Consider the following 25,778-nt stretch of genomic DNA (forward strand, 5'->3'; position numbering starts at 1 on the left):
AAAATATAAGAGCTTTGTCAATAAAATAAATTGTCCTCTGTTTTCCAGAAAAACCAAGCCCACCACCAAAGCTTGGAGTAACTGATGTCACTAAGGAGAGTGTGTCATTGGCATGGGCTAAACCTGAACATGATGGAGGCAGCAGAATTACTGGATACCTGCTTGAAGCACTGGARAAGGGTCAGGAGAAGTGGGTTAAATGTGGTGTCACCAAGTTTATCCACTTTACTGTGTCTGGCCTAAGGGAGAAAGCCGAATACTTCTTCAGGGTCAGAGCTGAGAACCTTGCTGGATTTAGTGATGCTAAGGAAATGTTCACCCCTGTTATGGTCAAAGACCAGCTGGGTAAGTTACAAAATATATACATATTCAAATTCACTATTGTGACCCAGAAGAAAACATTTTTGAGTCTAACTTGTTTTCTACACTCGTAYTTGTTTTGATACAGTCTAGTCAAAAATCAAAAGACATTGTAAAATCTGTGATCTTCATGTTTCCCTAGAATCTCCCGAAGTCAACATGAAGGACTTCCCCCACAACACTGTGTACGTTAGAGCTGGCTCTACTCTGAAGTGTGAAATTCCTCTGACGGGCAGACCCCTGCCCAAAGTCACTCTTTCTAAGGATAATGTAGAACTTAAGTCAACAATGAGGTTCAATTCTGAAGTCACTCCTGACAGCATCAAAATCATCTTGCGTGAAAGCGTTGCTGGAGACTCGGGACGCTATGATATAACTGCCTCCAACTCCAGTGGAACCACAAAGTCCTTTGTCAATATTGTGGTTCTGGATCGCCCAAGTGTTCCACTTGGACCTGTAGAGCTGTTTGATGTCACAGAAGACAGCGCAAGCCTCAGTTGGCTCCCACCTGCATATGATGGTGGCAGCCCCATCACTAACTATMTTGTCCAGAAGAGAGAAACAACTACAGCAAACTGGATTGACGTCTCATCTGCTGTGGCTCGTTGCACCATAAAGGTTATGAAACTTACCACTGGCCTGGAGTATCAGTTCAGAATCAGGGCTGAGAACAAATATGGAATCAGTGAACATATTGATTCTCCAGCAGTCACAGTCAGTCTTCCTTATAGTAAGGGTTCTATTTGGCTTTCATTTACAAATGTAACATTTAATATTCAAGTTTAATAATGAACATGCACAAACCTTGTCACTTTGATTTTTATCTATCAGCTATTCCAGATGCTCCATCAACTCCAGAAGTTACTGCTGTAACCAGGGAGAGCATCGCATTAGCCTGGAAGGAGCCCAAGTCAGATGGAGGCAGCCATGTCTTTGGCTACCATCTCCAGATGAAAGATAGGAACAGCATCATGTGGCAGCTAGTTAACAAAACAGTGATCCGTGCTACACACTATAAGGTCACCACCGTTAATGCTGGACTTATTTATGAGTTTAAGGTGGCAGCGGAGAATGCTGCTGGCCTCAGTGATTTCAGTAAGGCTTCAGATGCTGTGTTGGCTATAGATGCCTGTGGTGAGTACCAAGTGAAACATTTTTAAAGATAAACATAATCAAATTRTGGTGAAAAAGTCTGTTAATTAATCTTCCCTGGTCATTTCTGCAGAGCCACCCATCAACCTAAGAATCAGTGACATCACCAAAAACTCTATCAGCCTTGCCTGGGAGAAACCCAACTATGATGGTGGATCCCCCATCACTGGTTACTTTATTGAGAAGAGAGAAGGTGTTAGTCCTAAGTGGTCCAAAGCTAACCTCACCAATATCACGGACACACATTTCACTGTGGCTGGACTTACCCAGAATGAAACATATGAATTCAGGGTCATGGCCAAGAATGCAGTTGGTTCAGTCAGCAACCCATCTATGACAGCTGGACCAGCCACCTGTGTAGACACCTATGGTAGGAATTATTTTTGATCCTGGATTTACTCATAGTTKTTTCAGTTAAATACAATATAATCTATTGGTCATTTTTACTGTATTTTTGTGTTTTTACCTCTAGTAARTTTMTAATTATCTGTACAAATTGCCACTGTGATCTTKTTATGCATGATACCTAGCTACGTCAGAAATTCAACAAAAACATCTTTGTTTCTATCAGGTGCCCCAGAAATTGAAATTCCCCAGGAGTACCTTAATGAGGTCAAATACAGCGCAGGCTCAGATGTGGAACTTAAATTCAATATCACAGCCAAACCTACCCCCACGATTGAGTGGTTTAAGGATGGACGAGAGCTCAAACCTACTGCTCAGCTCACTTTCAAACACACATTTGARTCCACCGGTWTATTCCTGAGRGACACTACTCGCCTGAACTCGGGGACGTATGAGGTCAAAGTGAAGAACTCCCTGGGATCTTCATGTGCCATTGTCAGGCTGCTCATTCAAGGTATTCAGATGATAATGTTATTAYAACATATTTGCATCAAAAGACATAATGTATGCCTAATTTTTTTGTATATATTTGTTCCTWTAYCAGACAAGCCAGGACCTCCTGCTGGCGAAATTCAGTTTAAAAAAGTGATGGCCGACAACATCACCATCATGTGGTCTCCACCTGCCGATGAGGGCGGTGCCATGGTAACTCATTACATCGTAGAGAAGAGAGAGACCAGCAGAGTCATGTGGTCTATTGTGTCTGAGAAACTCGTAGACTGCATCGTGAATGTGCCCAGACTCATCCAGGGTAATGAGTACATCTTCAGAGTCCGTGGAGTCAACAAATATGGCATTGGAGACCCCTTGGAGTCTGAGCCCATTATTGCAAAGAACCCATTTGGTAACAAAACACAGCACATTTTTACTAATTYTTTTAACACASTATAATAGACTAAACAGACTTATGTGAGCTGTGTTTTTTCATTTTATACAGTTCCTCCCAGTGAACCATCCAAGCCTAAGGTTACTATGATCACCAAGTCCACAATGACTGTGATCTGGGAAAGACCTGCACTGGATGGAGGCAGTGATATTGACGGTTATTACCTTGAGAAAAGAGAGAAGAAGAGTCTTCAGTGGTTCAAGGTTGGTTTRTAGATTAATATTTACTAATTTCATGCTGATAAGAAGCCAAACTATTAATTACAATGGATATCTTTATTATTCTCAATAACAGTATCTTCTGTTTTTTCCAGGTGGTGAAGGGAACAATCAGAGACACCAGACAGAAAGTCAGCAACTTAACTGAAAATAATGAGTACCAATTCAGAGTTTGTGCTGTAAAYAAGGCTGGAGCAGGAAACTACTCTGATGCCTCTGATCTTTACAAGGCCTATGACCCCATTGGTATGCCWGAAGATTTCATGTTGTTTCTGAATGTTAAYCTTTATAACYTAAGKTGCGTTTATATGCAGCTACTAAAAATATTCACCTTATTTGGCCTCCCTAGATCTGCCTGGTGAACCCTCAAAGCTCCGTGTGGTCGACTCCACAAAGACCTCCATCACTCTTGGCTGGGAGAAGCCTGTCTATGATGGTGGCAGTGAAATCACACACTACTTACTGGAACAGATGAATGCAGGAGAGAAAGAATGGGTTATCACCAACCCACAGGTTAAGGGTTGCGAGTATGTGGTGTCCCACTTGAAACCTGCCACTTACTACTTTTTCAGAGTGTCTGCTGTGAACAGCAAGGGCAAAGGAGAGGACATCAAGATGTACCAGCCTGTGCAAGCCAAAGACATATTAGGTTTGGATTTTATTTATAATTGAGAAAAAAATATTGAAAATGAAATCAAATGTGGACATCTTTTTTTCTGGTGGTTTAGAATTTATTTTATTTAATAGTGCTATTATTATTATTTTTTTTTTTTGTTTAACAGAGGAGGCTGATTTGGACTTAGATGTTCCTATGACAACTCAATACACAGCTAAAGCCGGCCGAGATGTTGAAGTGTTTATCCCATTGAAGGGACGACCAGCTCCCAATGTCACCTGGCGACGTGGCGATCGTAACATGGCTGGTGATAACCGCTACACCATCAACAGCACTGAGAGATCCACCACACTCCGTATTCCAAAGGTCACTCGTGATGACTGTGGGAAGTACGTGCTGGAGATAGAGAATGGTGTAGGTGAACCCAAGATAATCACCGTTTCCCTCAGGGTTCTAGATAGTCCATCATCCTGCCAGAAGCTAATAATCAAGAACGTAACAAGAGGAAAGCTGACCCTAAGCTGGGAGGCTCCTCTTGTTGATGGTGGTTCRCCTGTCACAAATTACATTGTTGAGAAGAAAGCCTCAACCATGAAGGCCTACCAGGTGATCAGTGCAGAATGCCCCAACACGTCTTACAAGGTGACAGGCCTGGAAGAGGATGTTGCTTACTTCTTCCGTGTGTCAGCTGAAAATGAGTTTGGTGTGGGTGACTTCTGTGAGTCCACTGAAGCTGTCAGAGCAACAGAGACTCCTGGAGCTGTTAAAAACCTGGTAATGTTGGACTCTACAAAGACCTCTGTTACACTGCAGTGGACCCGACCTGACCATGATGGAGGCAGCCACATCACAGAGTACATAGTTGAAAAGAGAAGCCAGGATGAAGTCAACTGGAGTTTAGGTGCAACATGCAAACGTTGCACATGTGARGTGACTGGACTCAGGGAGAATGCCATTATGGATTTCAGAGTGTTTGCCAAGAATGAGAAAGGAAGAAGYGATTTCTCTCAGATTGGTCCAATCCCTGTGATAGATTTTATTATTCCTCCAGAAGCCAGTCTCAGTGATTATCCAAATGGAGAGCTGGCTGTTCGTATTGGGCAAAACATCCACATTGAGCTACCATTTAAGGGAAAACCAMGACCTGCAATCAGCTGGCTGAAGGATAACCTTCCACTAAAGGAGAGCGAGAAGATTCGCTTTAGGACCACTGACAACAAGACTGCAGTCACAGTTAGAGGAGCCAAGAAGGAGAATGCTGGCCAGTACACTTTAGTTCTGGACAACAGAGTGGTCAAAAACTACTTTGACATAAATGTGRTCACTCTTGGACCACCRACAGCTCCTGTTGGTCCTATTCGCTTTGATGAGATAAAGGCTCAGAGTATCATCATTTCCTGGGATGAGCCAAAGGAGGATGGCGGTGGTGAGATTACATGCTACAGCGTGGAGAAACGTGAAACCTCCCAGGCCAACTGGAAAATGGTCTGCTCAAGTGTTGTAAGGACCAGCTTCAAGATTCCTAACCTAGTCAAAGGAGCTCAATACCAATTCAGAGTCCGTGCCGAGAACAAGTATGGAGTCAGCGAACCACTCAGCTCCTCAGATGTTATTGCTCAGCACCAGTATAAACCTCCAGGTCCACCAGGAAAACCAGTTGCCTTCAACGTCACCAGTGATGGTATGACCATTAAGTGGGATGCCCCAGGCTTTGATGGAGGTTCTCCCATCTTGGGTTATCATGTTGAGAAGAAGGACAGGAACAGCCTCTTGTGGCAGAAGGTGAATTCCACAATCATTTCCAACAAAGAGTACAGGATCATTGGTCTCATGGAAGGCCTGGAGTACTCTTTCAGAGTTTATGCTGAAAACAATGCTGGACTAAGCCCCATCAGCGAGCAGAGCAAACATGCTCTTGCCATATCCCCTGTTGGTAAGTTTAATGTAATTGCGCTTAAAAACTGTGAATGTGACAATTTAACTGGAAAAATGTTTTTAGAAGGATTAACAATATCYATTAAATTAAACCCAAATATTACACATTAACGGGTTTGTTCTCACTTTCCACAGACCCACCTGGCACTCCTGTCTGCATTGATACAACCAGGGATTCAGTCACCCTGCAATGGGAAGTTCCAAAGAGAGACGGTGGAAGCAAAATTGTGGCTTACAATGTAGAAAGGCGCCAAGGAAGAGGAAAATGGCTACGATGCAACTTTATTGATATAAGTGATACCCAGTTCACTGTGACTGGTCTGTCCCCTGGAGACAGATTTGAGTTCAGAGTGATTGCAAGAAATGCTGTCGGTACAGTCAGCCCACCCTCTAACTCTTCTGGATATATCATGACCAAGGATGAGAGCAGTATGTGTTTTTCTTAAATTAATYATTTAATTTACCAATTTATCACATATAAACTGATGTTAATTTTGTTTTTAATGTTTTTTGTCATCAGTTACTCCTGAAATCGAGTGGTCTCCTGACCAGGTGGTCACTCTGAAGGCTGGAGAAAATGTTAAGCTCAATTGCACCATCAATGGGCGCCCAGTTCCTCARGTTTTGTGGTACAAGGATGGCAAAGAAATTGACAAGCGAACAATGATTGACATTGAGATTACCACAGGCATTGGCACCAGCAGCCTGTTTATCCGTGATGCAGACAGGAACCACCGTGGAATTTATACGGTGGAAGCCAAAAATAGCTCTGGCAGTAGGAAAGCAGAYGTTAATGTCAGAGTGCAAGGTTGGTAAACCAATACATTTATGTTTCACTATCAGGTCTCTAAAAGTGGCCAATGAGTTAATTAGAATAAATTAGATGCTTTTTCACACTAAGACCTCTGAACCCCTATGTCTACACAGATACTCCTGGACCTGTTGAGGGTCCCATCYGCTTTACCGGCATCACTGCTGAAAAGTGCACCGTATGGTGGAACCCACCAGAAAATGATGGCTGTGCTGCAATCACCCACTATGTAGTGGAAAAACGGGAAACATCCAGAATTTCCTGGGCCTTGGTTACATCCAAATGTGAAGCTTGCTCATATAATGTCACCAACCTCATCAAGGGAAATGAGTACCAGTTCAGAATCTCTGCTGTCAACAAATTTGGGGTCGGCAAACCACTGGATTCTGATGCCGTTATTGCACGCATGCAATACAGTAAGTAAACCTTTAAATGATCATTCCTATGTCAGGAAGTAAAACCCCAAATTTCCCACCTGATCCAAAGAAGCGTTTTTTTTTTCAACTTACAGTTTTGCTGTGCTTTCCCCTTAGCTGTGCCAGATGCTCCTGGTACGCCAGATGCAACTCACATAACTGGAGATAGTATCACTATGTGCTGGACCAGGCCCAGATCAGATGGAGGTAATGAGATCAAGCATTATATTCTGGAAAGAAGAGAGAAGAAGAGCCTTCGCTGGGTAAGGGTGTCTTCCAAGAGGCCCATAACAGAGCTAAGGCACCGTGTCACCCGCCTGACCGAGGGCAATGAGTACGAGTTCCGCGTCATGGCTGAAAATGGAGCTGGTATCGGACCAGCCAGCAGCACCTCCAGGCTCTTCAAATGCAGAGAGCCAACCAGTGCTCCTAGTGCTCCAAGTGTAATCAAGGTAGGACTGTTTGAGAACCGTATCCACATCCAAACCTTCTACTTGTAATGGTATACATGTTCAGTTCAGTTTTAATGCTATTCTGTGAAGGATCATAAAGCAGTTTGAATTAATTAATTTTAAACTGATGTGTAAAACAAAAGTTACCTGAGCAAAAAATGAGCAAAGGGATAAATAAACTTTCTTTCTTTAACAGGTCATTGACTCCACTAAGTCCACTGTCACTCTGGAATGGACAAAACCCGTATTTGATGGTGGCTTGGAAATTATTGGCTATAACATTGACATGTGTAAGGCCAGTCTGGAGGAGTGGCACAGAGTCAATAGTCAGATTTGTATCCACAATAGATACACTGCAAAGGGCCTGATAGCTGGAGAGCTTTACAAGTTCAGAGTCAGTGCAGTGAATGGATCAGGAGAGGGCGAAGCCTCAGTTATGCCACACCCTGTTCAGGCTCTGGATAGACTTACATCTCCAGAATTTGACATCGATGCAAACTTCAAACAAACTCACACTGTGAAGAACGGAGGAATAGTCACTCTCAGCGTCGCTTTCAGAGGAAAGCCTGCTCCCCTGGCCACCTGGTCTAGAGTAGATGGTGAACTTCCTGTCATGGCGGATGTCAACACCACAGACAGCTCCTCCACTTTGACTATAGAAGGTTGCACAAGGTATGAGGCAGGAAAATACACCCTCTCCCTGGAAAACAACAGTGGACGAAAGTCTATCACATTCRCAATCAAAGTCTTAGATACACCAGGACCTCCAGGAGCAATCTCCTTCAAAGATGTTACACGTGGTGCTTTGACAATGATGTGGGATGCTCCGTCCAATGATGGTGGATCCCGCATCCATCACTACATAGTAGATAAACGTGAGGCAAGCCGCCTTGCTTGGCAGGAGGTCAGCAGCAAGAGCTCACGCCAAATGATAAGGATAACTGGTCTAGACATTGGCGTGCCATACTTGTTCAGAGTGACTGCTGTTAACCAGTATGGTCAAGGTGAACCAAAGGAAATGACTGAGCCTGTCGTTGCCACAGAAGAGCCTGCACCACCCAAAAGATTAGATGTTGTCGATACCACTAGTTCCACAGCTTCCCTAGTGTGGCTTAAACCTGACCATGATGGAGGCAGCCGCATCCGAGGGTACATTGTTGAATTCAGAGCCAAGGGTAGTGACCGTTGGATTGTTTATGGAGAGACTAAATTGTCAAAGATGCTGGTAGAAGGTCTGATTGAAAACTCTGAGTATGACTTTAGGGTCAAGGCCAAAAATGATGCTGGAGTCAGTGAGCCTCAAGGTACTTTCAGCTCTGTGGTCATTAAGGAGCCTCTCATTGAGCCAACTGCTGATCTCAGCAGTATCACTAACCAGCTCATTACCGTTAAGCTTTCCAATACTATCACAATTGATATCCCAATAAGCGGCAGACCTGCACCCAAGGTCACATGGAAACTGGAGGAAATGAAGCTGAAGGAGACTGACAGAGTCTTGATCAGGACCACAAAGGAGAGAACCACACTGATAGTGAGAGACAGCAAGAGAAGTGACAGCGGCAAGTATTACCTGATCCTGGAGAATGCTGCCGGTGTGATGACTTTCACAGTGACTGTGGTCGTCGTTGGCAGACCTAGCCCACCAACTGGCCCAGTCAAGATTTCTGGAATCTCATCAGAGTCTTGCACACTGTCATGGTCAGAGCCAGCTGATGATGGCGGCACCGAAATAACCAACTACATTGTTGAGAAACGCGAGTCTGGCCATGCTTCATGGCAGGTAGTGAACTCCAGTGTACAGAGAACGACAATCAAAGTGACTCATCTTACCAAATACATGGAATACACATTCAGAGTGTGTGCCGAGAACAAGTTTGGAGTCAGCAAGTCCATTGAGTCTGCAGCTGTTGTGATCGAGCATCCATTCAGTAGGTTCTGCTTCAGTAAGACAATATCACACATCCTGGCACTTTTTGGCTCTTAATAATCTCCACCTGTTTACATTTGCAGTTCCTCCAAGTCCTCCAAGTCGCCCTGATGTGGTATTTGTGTCAGCAAATGCCATTGGCATTAAGTGGGATGTGCCATATTCTGATGGTGGCAGCCAGGTGACAGGATACTGGATTGAGAAGAAAGAGAGGAACACAATCTTGTGGGTGAGGGAGAACAAACTGCCCTGCCTTGAGTGCCATTACAAGGTGTCCAACCTGATCGAGGGTTTGGAGTATCAGTTCAGAGTGTACGCCATGAACMTCGCTGGACTGAGCAAGGCCAGTGAAGCMTCCAGACCAGTGGTGGCGCTCAATCCTGTTGGTAAGGAACCACTGGTAATTCCAATGTGTAATTGAATAAGATCCCGCTGCAGTATTTGATAAAGTCTTAACTTGCTTGTTGTAGATCCGCCTGGTAAACCTGAGATTACCGACATCAGCCGCTCCTCTGTTTCGCTGTGCTGGACTATACCCTTCAACGATGGTGGCAATAAGATCGTCGGCTACATTGTGGAGAGGAAGGTCTACAGCACAGATGAGTGGGACGACAACCGCTGGCTCAAGTGCAATTACACCACGATCACAGAGAACTACTTCACAGTCACAAACCTGGGAGAGGGAGAAACCTTTGAGTATCGTGTCATCGCCAAGAATGCAGCCGGGGTCCACAGCATGCCTTCTGAGACCACTGGACCAATCACATGCAAGGATGAGTACTGTACGTCCAGATGTTTCTCCTTATTTTTCTTTATATTTAAATTTCTAGATGTTTTTTTTTTTTCTAAAGTTCTGTTTACCATAACATTTACTGTATTTTAGCAGCTTTAAAAAAATTTGGTATTTCTCAACTTCGGTATGAGAAATACCRAAGTTCTTGCGGTATTTCTCATCAAACTGAAGATGCTCTTGAGTTTTTATTATAAGTCTCAGAGGTGGAGCTGAGTGTTTTACATATTTATCTATTTTTGAGACTCATTTTGAAGTATAAAACRAAGCAATTCTTTGGTTGTTGCCCAATAATGTTAACTGAATGAGTCAGTTAATAAAAGTGTTGTTAGGTTGGTAGGCATTWTTTGATTACATAAACATTAAAGAAGCCTTCACCTATTTTAAATCGTCTGAATGGCAGCATGTTGAGGACTTTAAAGAAAAAAGACACTGATCAGAGAAGATGAGATTTGTAAGAACTGTGAGAAAACAGCAACTTGCTAACAGCCGCTAACAATGCTAGTTAGTCATCAAAACAAACCGCTTTTCTGCAATTTCCACTGTCTTAGAGGACTATGCCACAGCAATACTGCTTGATAAAACATGAATAACACAGTTTGTTATTTGTAAAACTTGCTTTATGTGTGAAAGCAAGACAATCGTGAAATGATTTTCCTGKAAGCTTTTCTAAATTGTTGTATTTTTAGGTGGATTTATTGTTACAATCCAATTTTTTAACACCGAACAATTTAACTGAAATCCATTTTGAAGTTAAATTTTTTATCACAACTTAAAATTTTATGTTTTACTTACTGCAGCTCCTCCTAGAGCAGAACTTGACAGCAAATTGACGCGTGAGGTCATCACCATTATGGCTGGCTCTGACCTTGTCCTGGACGGTGCTGTGGGAGGCAAACCAGAACCCACAGTGTACTGGTCCAAAGGTGACAAGATTTTGGAGTTGGGAGAGAAATACTCTCTGACATACACGTCAACAAGAGCCATGGTCGTCATCAAAAACTGCGACAGATACGATACGGGTAGATACATCCTCACMGTCAAGAACCCCAACGGCATTAAGACCGCTTCGGTCAACGTGAAGGTTCTGGGTGAGTAGCCATGTTTCAACATTTAGGCTTGGGCCAGAACATGAACATGTCACAAAAATGTCTAACTCTTGATTTGTTTTCCTCTCAGACACTCCTGGACAACCTGCTGACAAGATCGTGATCAGCAGAGTCACTGAGGAGAAGTGTACGGTTTCCTGGAAGATCCCTCTGGAGGACGGCGGAGACATCGTCACCCACTACATTGTAGAGCGACGTGAAACCAGCCGGCTCAACTGGGTCATCATGGAGCCAGAGTGCAAGTCGCTGTCATGTGTCAGCTCCAGGTTGATCAAGAACAACGAATACGTCTTCAGAGTCAGAGGAGTCAACAAGTTTGGACCCGGAGTTCCTCTGGAGTCTGAGCCGATCATTGCCAGAAACGCCTACAGTACGAAACAGCTTCTCTTTGTCAAATATTTCACATTCAGACTTCAGGATTAATTTTATTAAATATTTCTCAATCTAGGTTTCAGAGGTTATTATAGTTTTGAGTTTTTCATTATAGTTTAATTTTCTAATAAATAGATTCATAAAAATGKAAATGAAGGATATTATATCTATAATTTCAGTATATTTTATTTTTATATATGCACAATATAGTTCCAGTTAGTTATGGTTCTCTCCTGAATGAAAACGGTTTCAGTTTCAGTTAATTTTAATAACAACAGTTAGGTTGGTTGGTATTGTTTGTGGTATGTTTTTCTCCTGGGAAACAGAATTATTTTTAATCTGACACCTGTTTCCCAGCTGTCCCATCCCCACCGGGCGCCCCAGAGGCCACAGCGGTGGGTAAGGAGCACATCATCATCGAGTGGCTGAAGCCTGAGAGCAAYGGAGGCAGTGAGATCAAGAACTACATCGTGGAAAAACGAGAGAAAAGCAGCACAAGGTTAAAACATGTTCTGTGTACAAATATCATCTTTAACTGTCTCAGAAAAAAAACATCTAGCAATTTATCTGCTCTGTTGAATCAGATGGACTCGGGTGAACAGAACTTACACAATTTATGACATCCGTCTGAAAATCACCGGCCTGATAGAGGGAGGCGAGTACCAGTTCAGAGTCACAGCTGTCAACAATGCTGGAGAGAGTCAGCCAAGCGACGCCTCGCCGTACATTATCTGTAAAGATCCCACATGTGAGTCTTTTTACTTATTAACTACAGAGTTTCTAGATATTAAAACATGAAAGTACGTTAATAACCTATTTATATTCATCCCCTTCAGACACCCCGGCTGCTCCATCAACACCTCGCATAGTGGAYACAACCAAGCACAGCATTAACTTGACCTGGACCAGGCCCATGTACGACGGCGGCTCCGATGTCACAGGCTACGTCATAGAGATCTTAGAGGAAGACACAGAGCAGTGGTACCGCGCCACTGCTAAGCCCATAAAGACCAATGAGTACGTGGCCGGTGGCCTGGCAGCCAATAAGAAGTACAGATTCAGGGTGGCAGCCATCAACGGCAACGGTACCGGGGAGTTCAGTGAACCGAGTGGAGAGATCGAACCACTGGAGAAAGTTGGTGAGTTCATTAGTAATAGTCTCATGACATACTGTCACGACATTGTGACATTTTTAACAAAGTTCTTAAAAACTTTCATACTGCAGGTTTAAAATGGTCTTAGCAATTCTTCAGCTCTTTTCAAATTCTTAAATTGTTTTTCTTTGGACATCCCTGAAATATAAACTCATAATTTGTCCGATTGTTATTTTCGCCTAAAAAATAGAYAAGAAGCTGGTCTAAAATAGTACATTAAGCTTCTGGGGAAATATTTTAAAAACAGTTAATTTAAAAATATATCTTCGGTCAGTGATTTGAAACTCAAATTTAAAAGAAATTGTGGAATTTGGTTCTTTTCTGAGTAGAGATATTAGTTCGTCTCGAGTTGAGATATTTTTTCTAAGAAAAATGTCTTCAGAAAGATTTAAAAAATGGTTTTCTTTTAAATAACACCTTTATAAGAAGGAAATACAAAATATTTTTTACTTTTGAAGATGTCAAAATCTTTAAATAATCTTTTTTTTCTTCTCATTTCAAATGTAACAGTTGCATTTAAAATGTGAAACTATTTGGATGTCAAGTTTTTGTATAGTAACATGAGGTGAAACAGCAGCAAAGACATTCATGCATGAAGGTTAACAAAAAGTATWAAAATATGTTAAAAAAAACAAACAAAAAAAAGGACATTGTAAAATAAGGGCAAAATTGCAACATAAAATACTGTGCAGACATTAAAAAATATGCAACAGAGAAGGATCTCCTATTATTTCCATCTTCAGAAATGCCCGACCTGGAACTGGCCGAAGACTTGAAGAAGACGGTTTGTCTGCGTGCTGGCGGTACCCTCCGTCTGTTCGTGTCCATCACCGGCCGACCGGCACCAGTTGTTGCCTGGAGAAAGACCGGTGTGGAGCTGCAGAGTCGAGGCTTCATTGAGACCACCGACAGTCACACCTCTCTCCTGGTGGAGAAAGTTAATCGCTATGATTCTGGAAAATATGTTGTGGAGGCCGAGAATCCATCTGGAAAGAAGACGTGCATTATCCTGGTCAAGGTCTACGGTAAGTTCTGTCCAGTTGGTTTTTACTCAGGTAATTCTTCAAGACATAAATCTTCATTTTCTTGATGTGTCTCTTTTCTTCAGACACCCCTGGTCCTCCTGGTTCAGTCAGGGTGAAAGACTACACCAAGGAGTCGGTTGTGATCACCTGGGACGTCCCAAGCCTGGACGGTGGCGCTCATGTCAGCAACTACATCGTAGAGAAGAGAGAAGCCAACATGAAGTCATACAAGACTGTGACCACTGAGTGCAGGAAGACTCTGTACAGGATCACAGGGWTGGAGGAAGGCGTGCACTACTTCTTCAGAGTCCTACCTGAGAACATTTATGGTGTCGGCGAGCCTTGTGAGACAGCTGAGCCTGTGCTGGTGTGTGAAGTACCATCAGTGCCCATGGACCTCAGCATTGTGGATGTCACCAAGTCCACTGTGACCCTCCATTGGGAAAGACCATTGCATGATGGCGGCAGCAGGCTGACAGGTTACATCATAGAGGCTTGCAAGGTGGGATCAGACAGGTGGAGTGCCGTGGCGACAGTTAAGGCCTCTCAGTCCCAGCACACAATCCAGTCGCTTACAGAGAACGATCAGTACCTGTTCAGGATCCGTGCCACCAACAGCAGGGGAGTCAGTGAGCCCATGGACATTGTGACACCAATCATAATCCAGGAGATCAAGGGTGAGTCGTCRCACCATCAGCAACCTGGAACAAATCTATTGACCTCAGAGGCCACTAGGGGGCTTCAGAAAGTATTAGAAAAAAATTAGAAAAAAAAGAAAGAAAAAAAAAAAAGAAAATGTTAATTATAAATGTTCATTTTATTATTAATCTAACTTTTTTTTTTTTAGAAAAAGTTGAGATTAACTTTTTCAAAAAAAGTTAATCTAACTTGGTTTTGTGACAAACAAAAGACAAAAGTATTACACATTAATAAAGTCATAATATATTAGCTGATAAAGTGCTCCACCACCGAACTCATTGCCAACTAAAATCAGAAGGCATGAGGCAAGATATGCTGAATGAATGTAAAAATTGAATAGCAAATGAGAGTGAAAAGAAAAATAAATAAAATTCAATGTACCTTTACATATTTTGTGGGATTGCCTGTTGGTTTGCAAAGGGGCTGCCGGGCCAGAAAGTAATGCCGTTAGGGAAGCCCTGACCTAAAACATTTAACACACATTATATTTCCTTTCAGAAAGCCAGAATTTAACCAATTMAATATTTTATTTTTCAGTGATGCCAAAGATTGACTTGACCAGCATCCCTCAGAAGATCGTTCATGTGCACCGGGGCAAATCTATCGACCTGAACATCCCGATTAAAGCCAAACCAGCGCCGGTTTGCTCCTGGTACTTCAGTGGTGCCAAGCTGAAGGACAGCTTGGACCGCATCAAGATCGACAGCAACGGGAAATACACACACCTCGTCATCCGTGACACCACCATCGATGACACTGGAGATTACACTTTGGAGGTGAAGAATGCTATCGGCATGGCAACGGAGGTTATCAAGGTCGTCATCCTGGGTAAGAACACTTAATACAAATAAATATCTGATGTCAGAATTGAAGTAACATTTCTGAACATAAATTGTCTGTATTTTATCATTTCTGCGCAGACAAACCTGGTATCCCAGTCGGTCCCATGAAAATCGAGGAGGTTGATGGAGTCTCGGTAACAGTTAGCTGGGAGCCTCCAGAGAAAGACGGTGGTGCCAATGTCAGTGGCTACRTGGTGGAGCAGCGTGAAGCCCACCACCCAGGCTGGTCCACCATCTCTGAATCTGTGACCAGACCTTGTTTCAAGTTCACCAGGCTTAACGAAGGAACTGAGTATGTGTTCCGTGTTGCTGCCATGAATCGCTTTGGTTTTGGCGGCTTCCTGCAGTCTGAAGTGGTGGAGTGCAAGAGTGCCAAGAGTGAGTTCTCAGAGTTATCTTCATATCTTACCAGTTTGATAATTTAAGACATGAAGATCTACAATCAATTTCTTTGATTATTTGGTCAAAAAGATACTTTTTGTCCCACAGTTCAGTAAAACTTCCACCTTTTCTCCCCATGCAGCCATCCCTGGACCTCCAAGCAGGCCAGAAGTGATTGATGTCACCCATGAAGGCATGACCGTGACCTGGCAACCACCTGTGGACAACGGTGGCTCCACCATTGCTGGCTACATAATAGAACGTAAAGAGGCCCGATCTGACAGATGGTTGAGAATCAATAAGAATCCAGTCACTATGACCAGATATCGTTCTTCCGGGCTGATTGAGGGCCTGGAATATGAGTTCAGAATCACTGCTATCAACTCCAGAGGAGCTGGCAAACCCAGTGAAAGTTCTGCCGTAGCTGTTGCCATGGATCCCATTGGTAAGTGATGTAAAGCATAGTTTATTTAGTTTTACAATAAAGGAGGTCAGTTTATTTAGTAAATCTTTCTGTGCTGCTAAATAGAACCTCCAGGTCCTCCAGCTAAACCCAGAGTCACAGACAGCACACGGACATCGGTCTCTCTGGCCTGGCTGCCGCCTGAGGAAGAGGGTGGTTCTGTTGTTACTGGATATCTCATTGAGATGCAAAAGGTGGACCAGGTTGAATGGACTCTGTGCAATACTACACCCACCAAGATGTGCGAGTACACCCTAACACACATGCCCCAGGGAGCAGAGTACAGGTTCAGAGTCATTGCCTGCAATGCAGGTGGTGCTGGAGAGCCAGCAGAGATTTCTGGAGTGGTTAAAGTCCAAGAAATGCTTGGTAAGAGAAGAATTTTACACAGTACATGCATTTATATTTTGAATGGACAATTTGATAAGCAAAGCTGCTTTTTGTGTCTYTCCCAGATTATCCTGGCTTTGAGCTTGATCGTGTGTATGAGGAAGGATACGTGGTGCGGCAAGGTGGAGTCGTCCATTTGTCTGTTCCCATCAAAGGCAAACCTTTACCCACAGCTAAGTGGACAAAGGATGGTCGTGACATCTCACATCGTGCCATGATTGCCACCCATGATGACATCACTGAGCTGGTCATCAAAGAGGCACACAAAGACGACACCGGTACCTATGATTTGGTGCTGGAGAACAAATGTGGTAGGAAAGCTGTGTACATCAAGGTGAGATACAACACCTCAAGGAAATGTTAGGAAGAAAAAGGGATAAACTAAAAAAAATTTTAATAATGTTTATGCTTTTCACCGCCAGGTGAAGGTGATTGGTCGACCTGATATCCCAGAAGGTCCTCTAGAATTTGATGACATCCAGGCTAGATCAGTTCGCGTCAGCTGGAGACCGCCTTCAGATGACGGTGGATCTGACATCCTGGGCTACATAGTAGAAAGGCGGGAAGTACCCAAGGCCGCCTGGTACACAGTGGATGCCAGGGTAACTGAGACCTCCCTGGTGGTCAAGGGSTTGAAGGAGAATGTAGAGTACCACTTTAGGGTGTTTGCTGAGAACCAGTTTGGTGTTAGCAGATCCCTTAAATCAGATGGAGCTGTTCTGCCAAAGACACCTCTTTGTGAGTACTATTTCTGAAATTGTCCTTAACTTTCAAATCTAAGCTGCTCTGTTGTGATTCAAAATACATACTTGTTTTACTGACAATACCTATAACTGCAGGTCCACCTGAACCTCCCAGTAATCCACCAGAGATCATGGACATCACCAAGACCACAGTGTCTCTGTCTTGGGCCCGGCCCCGGGACGATGGTGGCTCTCGTGTCACAGGATACTATGTTGAAAGAAGGGAGGTTTCCACAGAGAAGTGGGTCCGTCACAACAAGACCCACATCACTACCACCATGTTCAATGTCACCGGACTTATACCCAACGCAGAGTACATGTTTAGAGTGGTGGCTCAAAATGACATTGGGCAGAGTGAACCTGGTCCTGCTTCAGAATCGGTGGTCTGCAAAGATCCATTTGGTGTGTTGTGTTATTTAATACTTATATTTGCATGAATGAARTGATGAAACCTCGCTAGAAGTTTTAGCAAGGTTTCATTTGATATTTTTTCTATTATTGTTAACATCTTGCTGTCTCTTCCTGTAGACAAGCCCACCCAACCAGGAGATATTGACATCATCTCTATTACCAAAGACAGCATCACCATTCATTGGCTCAGGCCAGAACATGATGGTGGAAAGGAGATCCTGGGTTATTGGATTGAGTTCAGGGAGGCTGGAGAGAGCGCTTGGAAGAAATGCAACAAGGAGCGCTCCAAGGATCGGCAGTTCACCATGGGGGGCTTGATGGAGGCCACAGAGTATGAATTCAGAATCTTTGCTGAAAATGAGGCCGGACTCAGCCGACCTCGTCGCACACCCATGGGCATCAAGACCAAATTGAGCGGTGAGCTAGTTATACTACACCTAATGAAATTTTTATGTAACATTTAAGGTTGTAGTAAATATGAATCAAAATTTTCTGCAGTTGGTGAAGCTCCAGCTTTGAAGGAAGAGGTCCAAGATGTAACCACCAAGCTTGGCGAGTCTGGCACTCTAACTTGTGGAATCATTGGCAGACCTTTGCCCGAGATCAAGTGGTATCGCTACGGCAGAGAACTGATCCAGAGCCGCAAGTACAAGATGAGCTCAGATGGTCGTAACCACTCCCTCACAATTCTGACAGAGGAGCAAGAAGACGAAGGCGTGTACACCTGCAGGGCCATCAACGAAGCTGGAGAGATAGAGACCAGTGGCAAACTACGCTTGCAGGCAGCTCCCCAATTCCACCCTGGCTTCCCTCTGAAAGAAAAGTACTATGCTGGGGCTGGTACCAGCCTCCGGCTCCATGTCGTCTACATTGGTCGTCCAATCCCCCAGATCATGTGGTTCTACGGCAAGAAACCTCTAAATTCATCTGAGAACGTGATCATTGAAAACACAGAAAGCTATACCCACCTYGTTGTGAGGAATGCCCAACGAAAAACCAACGCTGGTCGCTACAAGGTTCAGCTCAGCAATGTGTATGGAACTGTTGACACCTCTCTGCGTGTTGAAATCCAAGGTATTGGCATACATCACTGTCTTTTTTAAAGTAACAAAAAAAATATTTTTAAAGTAAAATTCAAATGAACAAAGAATATTTCCATGCTTTGATTATTACCTGATTACAGTTTTTTTTATACATTAACACCATGAGCCGTTCCTGATGTCGCTTTACTGTTTCTTCCCCAGACAAACCTTGCATCCCTGAGGGTCCCGTTGTTGTTGAATCCCTGCTCAGGAACTCAKYTGTGATCAGCTGGAAGGTTCCTAAGGATGATGGAGGGTCTGTAATCACCAACTACATTGTAGAGAAACGCGAAGCCAAAGAGGGTGAACAGTGGCACCTGGTGTCCTCCTCTGTCTCTGGCACCAYCTGCCGTGTCCCCAACCTGACGGAGGGCTCTGGATACTACTTCAGAGTCTCAGCACARAACCAGTATGGTGTCAGTGAGTCTCTGGAGATTCCATCAGTGGTCATCATCAAGACTCCATATGGTAACCCCCATAAATTTTATTTTCTGCCTTGAGTTCTAGTTAACACAAAGACAGAATAACAGCCCTGTGTTGTTTTTCTCAGATAAACCTGGAATCCCACAGCAGCCGTTCATTATCAGTTCTACCAAAGACTCTTGTGTTGTTTGCTGGAAGCCTCCAACTAGCGATGGAGGAGCGAAAATCACCAGCTACTTCCTTGAGAAACGCGAGAAGAAGCAGAACAAATGGATGTCTGTAACAACAAAGACATTTACGGAGACCACCTATGAAGTCACTGGCTTGATTGAGGGCTTTGAGTACGAGTTCCGTGTGAAATGCCAGAACATTGGCGGTGAGAGCGACTGGTCTGAGATCTCTCTGCCAGTCATTCCCAAGTCTGAACAGGCTCCTCGTGCTCCTGCATTCAGAGAGGAGATCAGAGACATGACTGTCAAATACCATAGCAATGCCACCTTTGTCACCAAGGTATTTAGAAACTAGAAGAACCTTTTTTTATGTCATTTCCTRTCTTTGATTTTTCTTCAGCAGGTTAATTTACTCTGATTATCTTTTCCTATTACAAGGTTGTGGGCCATCCAAAACCTGTTGTCAAATGGTATCGCAGTGGCAAGGAAATCCTGGCAGATGGAACAAAAATAAAARTCCTTGAGTTCAAGGGTGGCTACTATCAGCTGGTCATCACTGCAGCGGATGAGAGCGATGCCTCAGTGTACCAAGTCAGAGCAACTAACCCGTCAGGATCTATCTCTACAATAGCCAACCTGGAGGTGGAAGGTATTTATGCCACACATCTGCATTAGATTATATTCTAAGTTATCTTTTTTTTTTTTACAGTCTAGTGAAATATAATTTTCCGATTCTTTCATTTCAGTTCCTGCAAAAATATACCTGCCTAAAGAGCTCCAGGGAATGGGATCTGTACAAGCTGTGCGTGGYGATCACATCACCATCAAGATCCCCATTTCGGGAAAGCCTGAGCCAGCGGTCACTTGGCAGAAGGGTCAGGAGGTCCTCTCAAGCTCTGCTTATCAYCAAGTTATCACCACAAGATCCTTCACCTCCCTGGTGTTCCTGAAGGGAGTACAGAGGAAGGATACTGGCTACTATGCCGTTACTGCTAAGAACAGATTTGGATCAGACAAGCAAACTATTGAGGTGAATGTGGCTGACATCCCCGATGCTCCAAAGGGACTTGTGGTCAGCGACATTGCACGGGACTCTATCACGCTGACCTGGGAGCCCCCTGCCAGTGATGGTGGCAGTGAGATTATTAACTACATTGTAGARAAGTGCCCAACCACTGCTGATAGGTGGATTCGTGCTGGTCATACAACAGACTGCAGTATCACCGTCATCAACATATTTGGAAAGACCAAATATCAGTTCCGTGTTATTGCAGAGAACCAGTTTGGTGTCAGCCTTCCATCTGCTCCAACTGAGCCCATTACCACCAAGGAAGACAAATCTGTGATCAGGAACTATGATGAGGAAGTGGATGAAGAGAGAGAGATCACCAARGAGGAAGCTGTGTTCTACAAGGTGAAGGAGCTGTCTTCCAAATACATAATCTCAGAGGAGCTTGCTCGCTCCCAGTTTGGAGTGGTCCACCGCTGTGTGGAGATTGCCACTAAGAAGACTTTCATGGCAAAGTTCATCAAAGTGAAAGGAACTGATCGCGAGTTAGTCCTCAGGGAAATAGAGGCTCTTAATGTTGCAAGACATAAGAATTTCATCTACCTCCATGAATACTTTGAAAGCATGGAGGAGATTATCCTGATCTTTGAATTCATCTCTGGAGTTGATATCTTTGAGCGGCTTGGTACCAGCAACTTTGAGCTGACGGAACAGGAGATTGTCCGCTACCTGAGACAGGTTTGCTCTGCTGCCAAGTTCTTACACAGCCAAAACTTTGGCCACTTTGATATCCGCCCAGATAACATTGTTTACACCACAAGGAGAAGTCTCAACATAAAAATTATTGAAATGGGACAGTCTCGACTGTTGGTTCCTGGAGAAAACATCAGAATGCTGTTTTCAGCTCCTGAGTATTATGCACCGGAGGTTCATCGCCATGATCTGGTCACAACAGCCACCGATATGTGGTCTATTGGTGTTTTGGCATATGTTCTACTCAGCGGCCTTAATCCATTTGCTGCCGAGTCTATGACAAAGATGATTGAGAACATCTCAAACTGTGAGTACGTCTTTGACAGGGAAGCATTCAAGGACATCAGCTTAGAGGCAATGGACTTTATAGATAGACTTCTAGTCAAGGACAGGAAGCTCCGTATGACTGCTCATGAAGCTCTAGAACATCCATGGCTCAAGATGAAGATTGAGCATGTTAGCAACAAGGTCATCAAGACACTGAGACACAGAAGATACTATCAGTCACTAGTAAAGAAGACTGATACCATAGTTTCAGCAGCTCGTGTGGCGTTTGGAGGTGCCTTCAGAAACCAGCGAGGTCTGGAAGTTGGTAGAGTTAAGATTGGAACTGAGTACCATGGCTTGCGTGCTGGGCCTGTCATGCATGCCTCAGCTGAAGAAGGTGGCCATGTCAGATTTACCTGTAGTATTGTGAACTTTGACAARAGCACTCAGATAACATGGTACTTAGGTAACCGTCAGTTACATCCAAGCCCCAAGTATGAGATTTCCTACAGCAACGGCTTTGCCAGTATTTACGTGAAGGACATTGAAGAGTCTGATGATGGTGTCTACAGATGCAAGGTGGTGAGTGATGATGGAGAGGAYAGTGCCTATGGAGAACTCTTTGTAGAAACTGTGAGGAGCATCAGAGAGCACTACATGAGCCGCACCATCAGGAAGCTGAGGAGGAGGGTTGACAAAACTAAACTTCTCCAGAGACCACCGGAGTTCACTTTGCCACTCTACAACCGCACAGCATATATTGGTGAGGATGTGCGCTTTGGTGTCACTATCACTGTGCACCCAGAGCCTCATGTTACCTGGCTTAAAAATGGAGAACAAATCAAAGAAGATGACAGGAAGTACACCTTCACAAGTGATAAGGGCTTGTATCAACTCATGATTCACAACCTTGACATTGGTGATGATGCTGAATACACAGTCATGGCCCACAACAGGTTTGGAGAAGACAGCTGCAAGGCTCGTCTCACTGTGATACCTCATCCTGTGCTCGAGGACACAATGAGGCCCATGTTCAAACGTCTCCTGGCTAATGTTGAGTGCACAGAGGGAGACAGTGTCCGCTTTGAACTCAGGGTGTCAGGARTTCCCGCTCCTTCTCTTAAATGGGAAAAAGACGGCCTTCCTCTACAGTTTGGTCCCAAAGTTGTTGTCATAGAACAGGACATTGATTATCATGTCCTTCACATCAGGGAGACTTTGCTTGAGGATGATGGAGTATACAAAGTCACAGCAACCAACTCTGCTGGCTCTGCAAGCTGCCAGGCCACTCTGAAAGTGGACCGTCTCACTTACACTAGAAGAGAGTACAAGAGCGAAGAGGAGAAACTCCGACATGTACAGAAACAAATAGAGAAGACCAACAAAATGGCTCAGCACATTGCAGCTACTGAGGAACTTGTACCTCTAAACCCAACAGCACAGGAGGCCCTCAAATTTGCTGCAGAGGTCTACAAACCCGCAGTAAGCACCAAGAACATCGAAGGCGAATTTGACATCACAGAGGAGAAGACRGAGACCAAGAAGCTAGAGGAAGAGAGAAGGATTTTCATGCCCTATGAAATTCCTGAGCCTGTGGTTCATGATCCTAAAGCTCTGGATGAAGACAAAGCCATTAAGCAGTTTGTACCTCTGTCTGAYATGAAGTGGTATCGCAAGATACGAGATCAGTATGAGGTATCAGAGAGAACAGAAAGGATTGTGCAAAAAAGGCAGAGACGTATTCGTCTGTCCAGGTGGGAGCAGTTCTACGTGATGCCTCTCCCCAGAATCACTGACCAATACAGACCAAGATGGCGCATTCCCAAATTGACAATGGATGATTTGGAGACTGTTAGACCTGCCCGACGTTCACCATCTCCTGAGTCCGAAGTTTCCTTTAGATCCAGAAGGAGGTCTCTGGGAGATCTCAGTGATGAAGACCTGCTGATGCCTGTGGATGACTACCTGACAAGGAAGAGAGCTGAGGAGGAGACAATGATGCTGGAAGATGAACTTGAGCTCGGCTTTTCTGCCTCTCCTCCTGGTAGCCCCATCCGAGTTCAACGACGTGTCGTTGAACATGAGGAAAGGAGGCAGGAAGTCAGACATGAGGCCGCTGAGGTTGAGACAAAGAAGAAACGTACTATTTCTCAGTACACGAGAAGGAGAAGGTCACTGTCTCCTACCTACATWGAGCTGATGCGACCAGTCTCAGAGCTAATCCGACCACCACATGCTAGACCTGTGGAAACAGAGGGAGAGATTGTGGGGAGGAGATCCCCTACTCCAGAGAGGACCCGTCCTCGTTCTCCCAGTCCTATTAGGTCAGTGGAGAGGTCTTCCCGCTCCTCCTCTAGGTTTGAGCGATCGGCACGCTTTGACATCATGTCCCGTTATGAAGCCAGGAAAGCTGCTCTGAAGTCTGAGAGGAAATACCAGGTTGTGAGTCAAGCGCCTTTCAGCCTTGATCACGCTCCTCGTGTAACTGTCAGGATGCGCTCTCATCGCATCCCAACTGGTCAGGACACAAAATTCACCCTGAACATCCAAGCAAAACCAGAGGCTGAAGTTGCATGGTTCCATAATGGAGTGGAAATCTCTGAACATGTTGAGAAATACATCTTCACAAACATGAGTGGTGTTCTGACCATTACTATCTTGGACTGCCAAGAAGACGACAGTGGCACATACCGCTGTGTGTGCTCCAATTCAAAGGGTGAGGCATCTGACTACGCCACCCTGGARGTGTCAGGAGGCGGATACACTACATTCTCCTCCCGCCGCAAGGATGAGGATGCTCCTAAAGCATTTGTCCCTGAAGTCACACGCATTGATCACTATCACACCACGCACTTTAAGKCTGGCTATACCTCACAAACCTACYTGGAGGTGGAAGAGAGCAAGTCAAAGCTAACAGAAACACGTGAGGTTRTCACACGGGAAAGAATTGGTGCCTCGGCTGAGAGATTCTCTTCTGGAGAGCGATTCTCCTCTGCTGAGAGGTAYGACTCATCTATCAAGTATGCCTCCACTGAATATCTTTCTTCTAGTTCCTCATATTCTTCAGAGAAGTTTTCTTTAACTGGAAAGCATGCAACGTCTGAAGATAAACTGAAAACATCCTTGACTGCTTCTGAGCAACTTTCGTTGCCCAAGGAAAAACCTTCTCTTCCTGCCAAAATCCTCACCAAGCCACAGTCYGTGACTGTTGCAGAGGGAGAGACAGCCCGGTTCTCTTGTGACATCGATGGGGAACCTGCACCAACTGTGAMATGGATACACGAGAGCAAAACAATTGTATCATCTCTTCGTATCCATGTCACCACAACTCAGTACAAATCCAGCCTAGAGATTTCATCTGTGACCACATCTGATGAGGGCAGTTACACTGTGGTCGTTGAGAACTCAGCAGGTAGACAGGAGGCTCATTTCACTCTGACAATYCGCAGGCCACCTCCTAAGGAGGAAATCAAAGCTGTCAAAACCACTGAGCCACCTGTGAAGTCACCAGCAGCCAGTGTTAAGTCACCTGAGCCCTCAGCRGCATCCCCTGCTCCTTCCTCAGCACCTAGTATAAAGTCACCAGAGCCAAGTGTAAAGTCACCAGCTGTAGCATCTCCTCCCCCTGAAGTTAAGTCACCCACACCAAGTGTAAAGTCTCCTGAACCAGAGGAAGCAAAATCTGCTAAGAGCATCAAATCTCCRGAGCCATCAGCACCCTCTCCAGCACGCAGCTTAAAATCACCAACTCCTGGTGTAAAATCTCCTGAACCGGAAGGAATCAAGTCACCACGTGGGCTGAAATCTCCAGAACCCAGACTAAAGTCACCAACACCAGCCAAAACTYCTGGAGGTGTGAAGTCACCAGAACCTGAAGAGGCAAAATCTCCCCGTGGTGTTAAATCACCAGAACCTGCAGGTATCAAAACACCAAGAGGTCTYAAGTCACCAGAACCTGCAGGAATCAAAACACCAAGAGGCATCAAGTCTCCAGAACCTCCAGGTATCAAATCTCCAAGGGGACTGAAGTCACCTGAGCCTGAGGGAATCAAATCACCTCCGAGGGTAAAATCACCTCCTCCAATTATGTCCCCCAAGAGGGTTGTGTCTCCTCCCACTGTGAAATCCCCGACCCCGAAACCTCCCAAAGTCCTCAGCCAGCTAACAGCTGAGGCCTGCGAGGGTTCAGTCAAGATGTCCTGCGTCTGTGAGAGCAGTGTMAGGGATGTGGTGTGGTACGTTAGCGGCAGGAGGCTTTCACAGAGCAGCCGCTTTGAGATGCACTACTCTGAAGGATCCTGCAGTCTTCTGATTCATGAGCTGGCAGAGAGTGACCAGGGAGAGTACACCTGTGAGATGACCTCAGATGGAGGAGTGTCCAAATCCTCCTTCTCCTTCACTGGTCAGGTGTTTCAGTCCCTATACAAGAAAGTCACAGCTTACCGAGAGCAGCAAGTGGCACTTAAAGGTGAGATCTTCCTCCAGTGAAATATTTTTTTGTTCAGAATGTTAATTTA

General features: G+C 44.5%; 1 protein-coding gene across 1 annotated transcript in view; it reads left to right on the forward strand.

The window, feature by feature from the left end:
* The window catches only part of ttn.2 (titin, tandem duplicate 2), a 228,210-nt gene that overhangs the window by 199,578 nt on the left and 2,854 nt on the right, over window positions 1-25,778 (forward strand). The window contains exons 213-249 of the mRNA XM_017309405.1: window positions 49-345; window positions 503-1,090; window positions 1,192-1,494; window positions 1,586-1,882; window positions 2,084-2,371; window positions 2,462-2,761; window positions 2,855-3,006; window positions 3,117-3,267; window positions 3,371-3,670; window positions 3,804-5,570; window positions 5,708-6,001; window positions 6,093-6,380; window positions 6,500-6,799; window positions 6,917-7,251; window positions 7,448-9,179; window positions 9,262-9,564; window positions 9,649-9,960; window positions 10,769-11,059; window positions 11,148-11,447; window positions 11,807-11,948; window positions 12,034-12,197; window positions 12,286-12,588; window positions 13,347-13,628; window positions 13,712-14,305; window positions 14,865-15,155; window positions 15,248-15,547; window positions 15,693-15,995; window positions 16,080-16,382; window positions 16,469-16,737; window positions 16,826-17,141; window positions 17,243-17,548; window positions 17,675-17,974; window positions 18,056-18,631; window positions 18,802-19,107; window positions 19,190-19,572; window positions 19,671-19,881; window positions 19,979-25,729. Coding sequence (XP_017164894.1) covers window positions 49-345; window positions 503-1,090; window positions 1,192-1,494; window positions 1,586-1,882; window positions 2,084-2,371; window positions 2,462-2,761; window positions 2,855-3,006; window positions 3,117-3,267; window positions 3,371-3,670; window positions 3,804-5,570; window positions 5,708-6,001; window positions 6,093-6,380; window positions 6,500-6,799; window positions 6,917-7,251; window positions 7,448-9,179; window positions 9,262-9,564; window positions 9,649-9,960; window positions 10,769-11,059; window positions 11,148-11,447; window positions 11,807-11,948; window positions 12,034-12,197; window positions 12,286-12,588; window positions 13,347-13,628; window positions 13,712-14,305; window positions 14,865-15,155; window positions 15,248-15,547; window positions 15,693-15,995; window positions 16,080-16,382; window positions 16,469-16,737; window positions 16,826-17,141; window positions 17,243-17,548; window positions 17,675-17,974; window positions 18,056-18,631; window positions 18,802-19,107; window positions 19,190-19,572; window positions 19,671-19,881; window positions 19,979-25,729 — 19,698 coding nt within the window. The remainder of the gene's footprint in view (window positions 1-48; window positions 346-502; window positions 1,091-1,191; window positions 1,495-1,585; window positions 1,883-2,083; window positions 2,372-2,461; window positions 2,762-2,854; window positions 3,007-3,116; window positions 3,268-3,370; window positions 3,671-3,803; window positions 5,571-5,707; window positions 6,002-6,092; window positions 6,381-6,499; window positions 6,800-6,916; window positions 7,252-7,447; window positions 9,180-9,261; window positions 9,565-9,648; window positions 9,961-10,768; window positions 11,060-11,147; window positions 11,448-11,806; window positions 11,949-12,033; window positions 12,198-12,285; window positions 12,589-13,346; window positions 13,629-13,711; window positions 14,306-14,864; window positions 15,156-15,247; window positions 15,548-15,692; window positions 15,996-16,079; window positions 16,383-16,468; window positions 16,738-16,825; window positions 17,142-17,242; window positions 17,549-17,674; window positions 17,975-18,055; window positions 18,632-18,801; window positions 19,108-19,189; window positions 19,573-19,670; window positions 19,882-19,978; window positions 25,730-25,778) is intronic.

The sequence above is a fragment of the Poecilia reticulata genome, linkage group LG2 (assembly GCF_000633615.1).
Source record: "Poecilia reticulata strain Guanapo linkage group LG2, Guppy_female_1.0+MT, whole genome shotgun sequence".
NCBI classification, from domain to species: domain Eukaryota; kingdom Metazoa; phylum Chordata; class Actinopteri; order Cyprinodontiformes; family Poeciliidae; genus Poecilia; species Poecilia reticulata.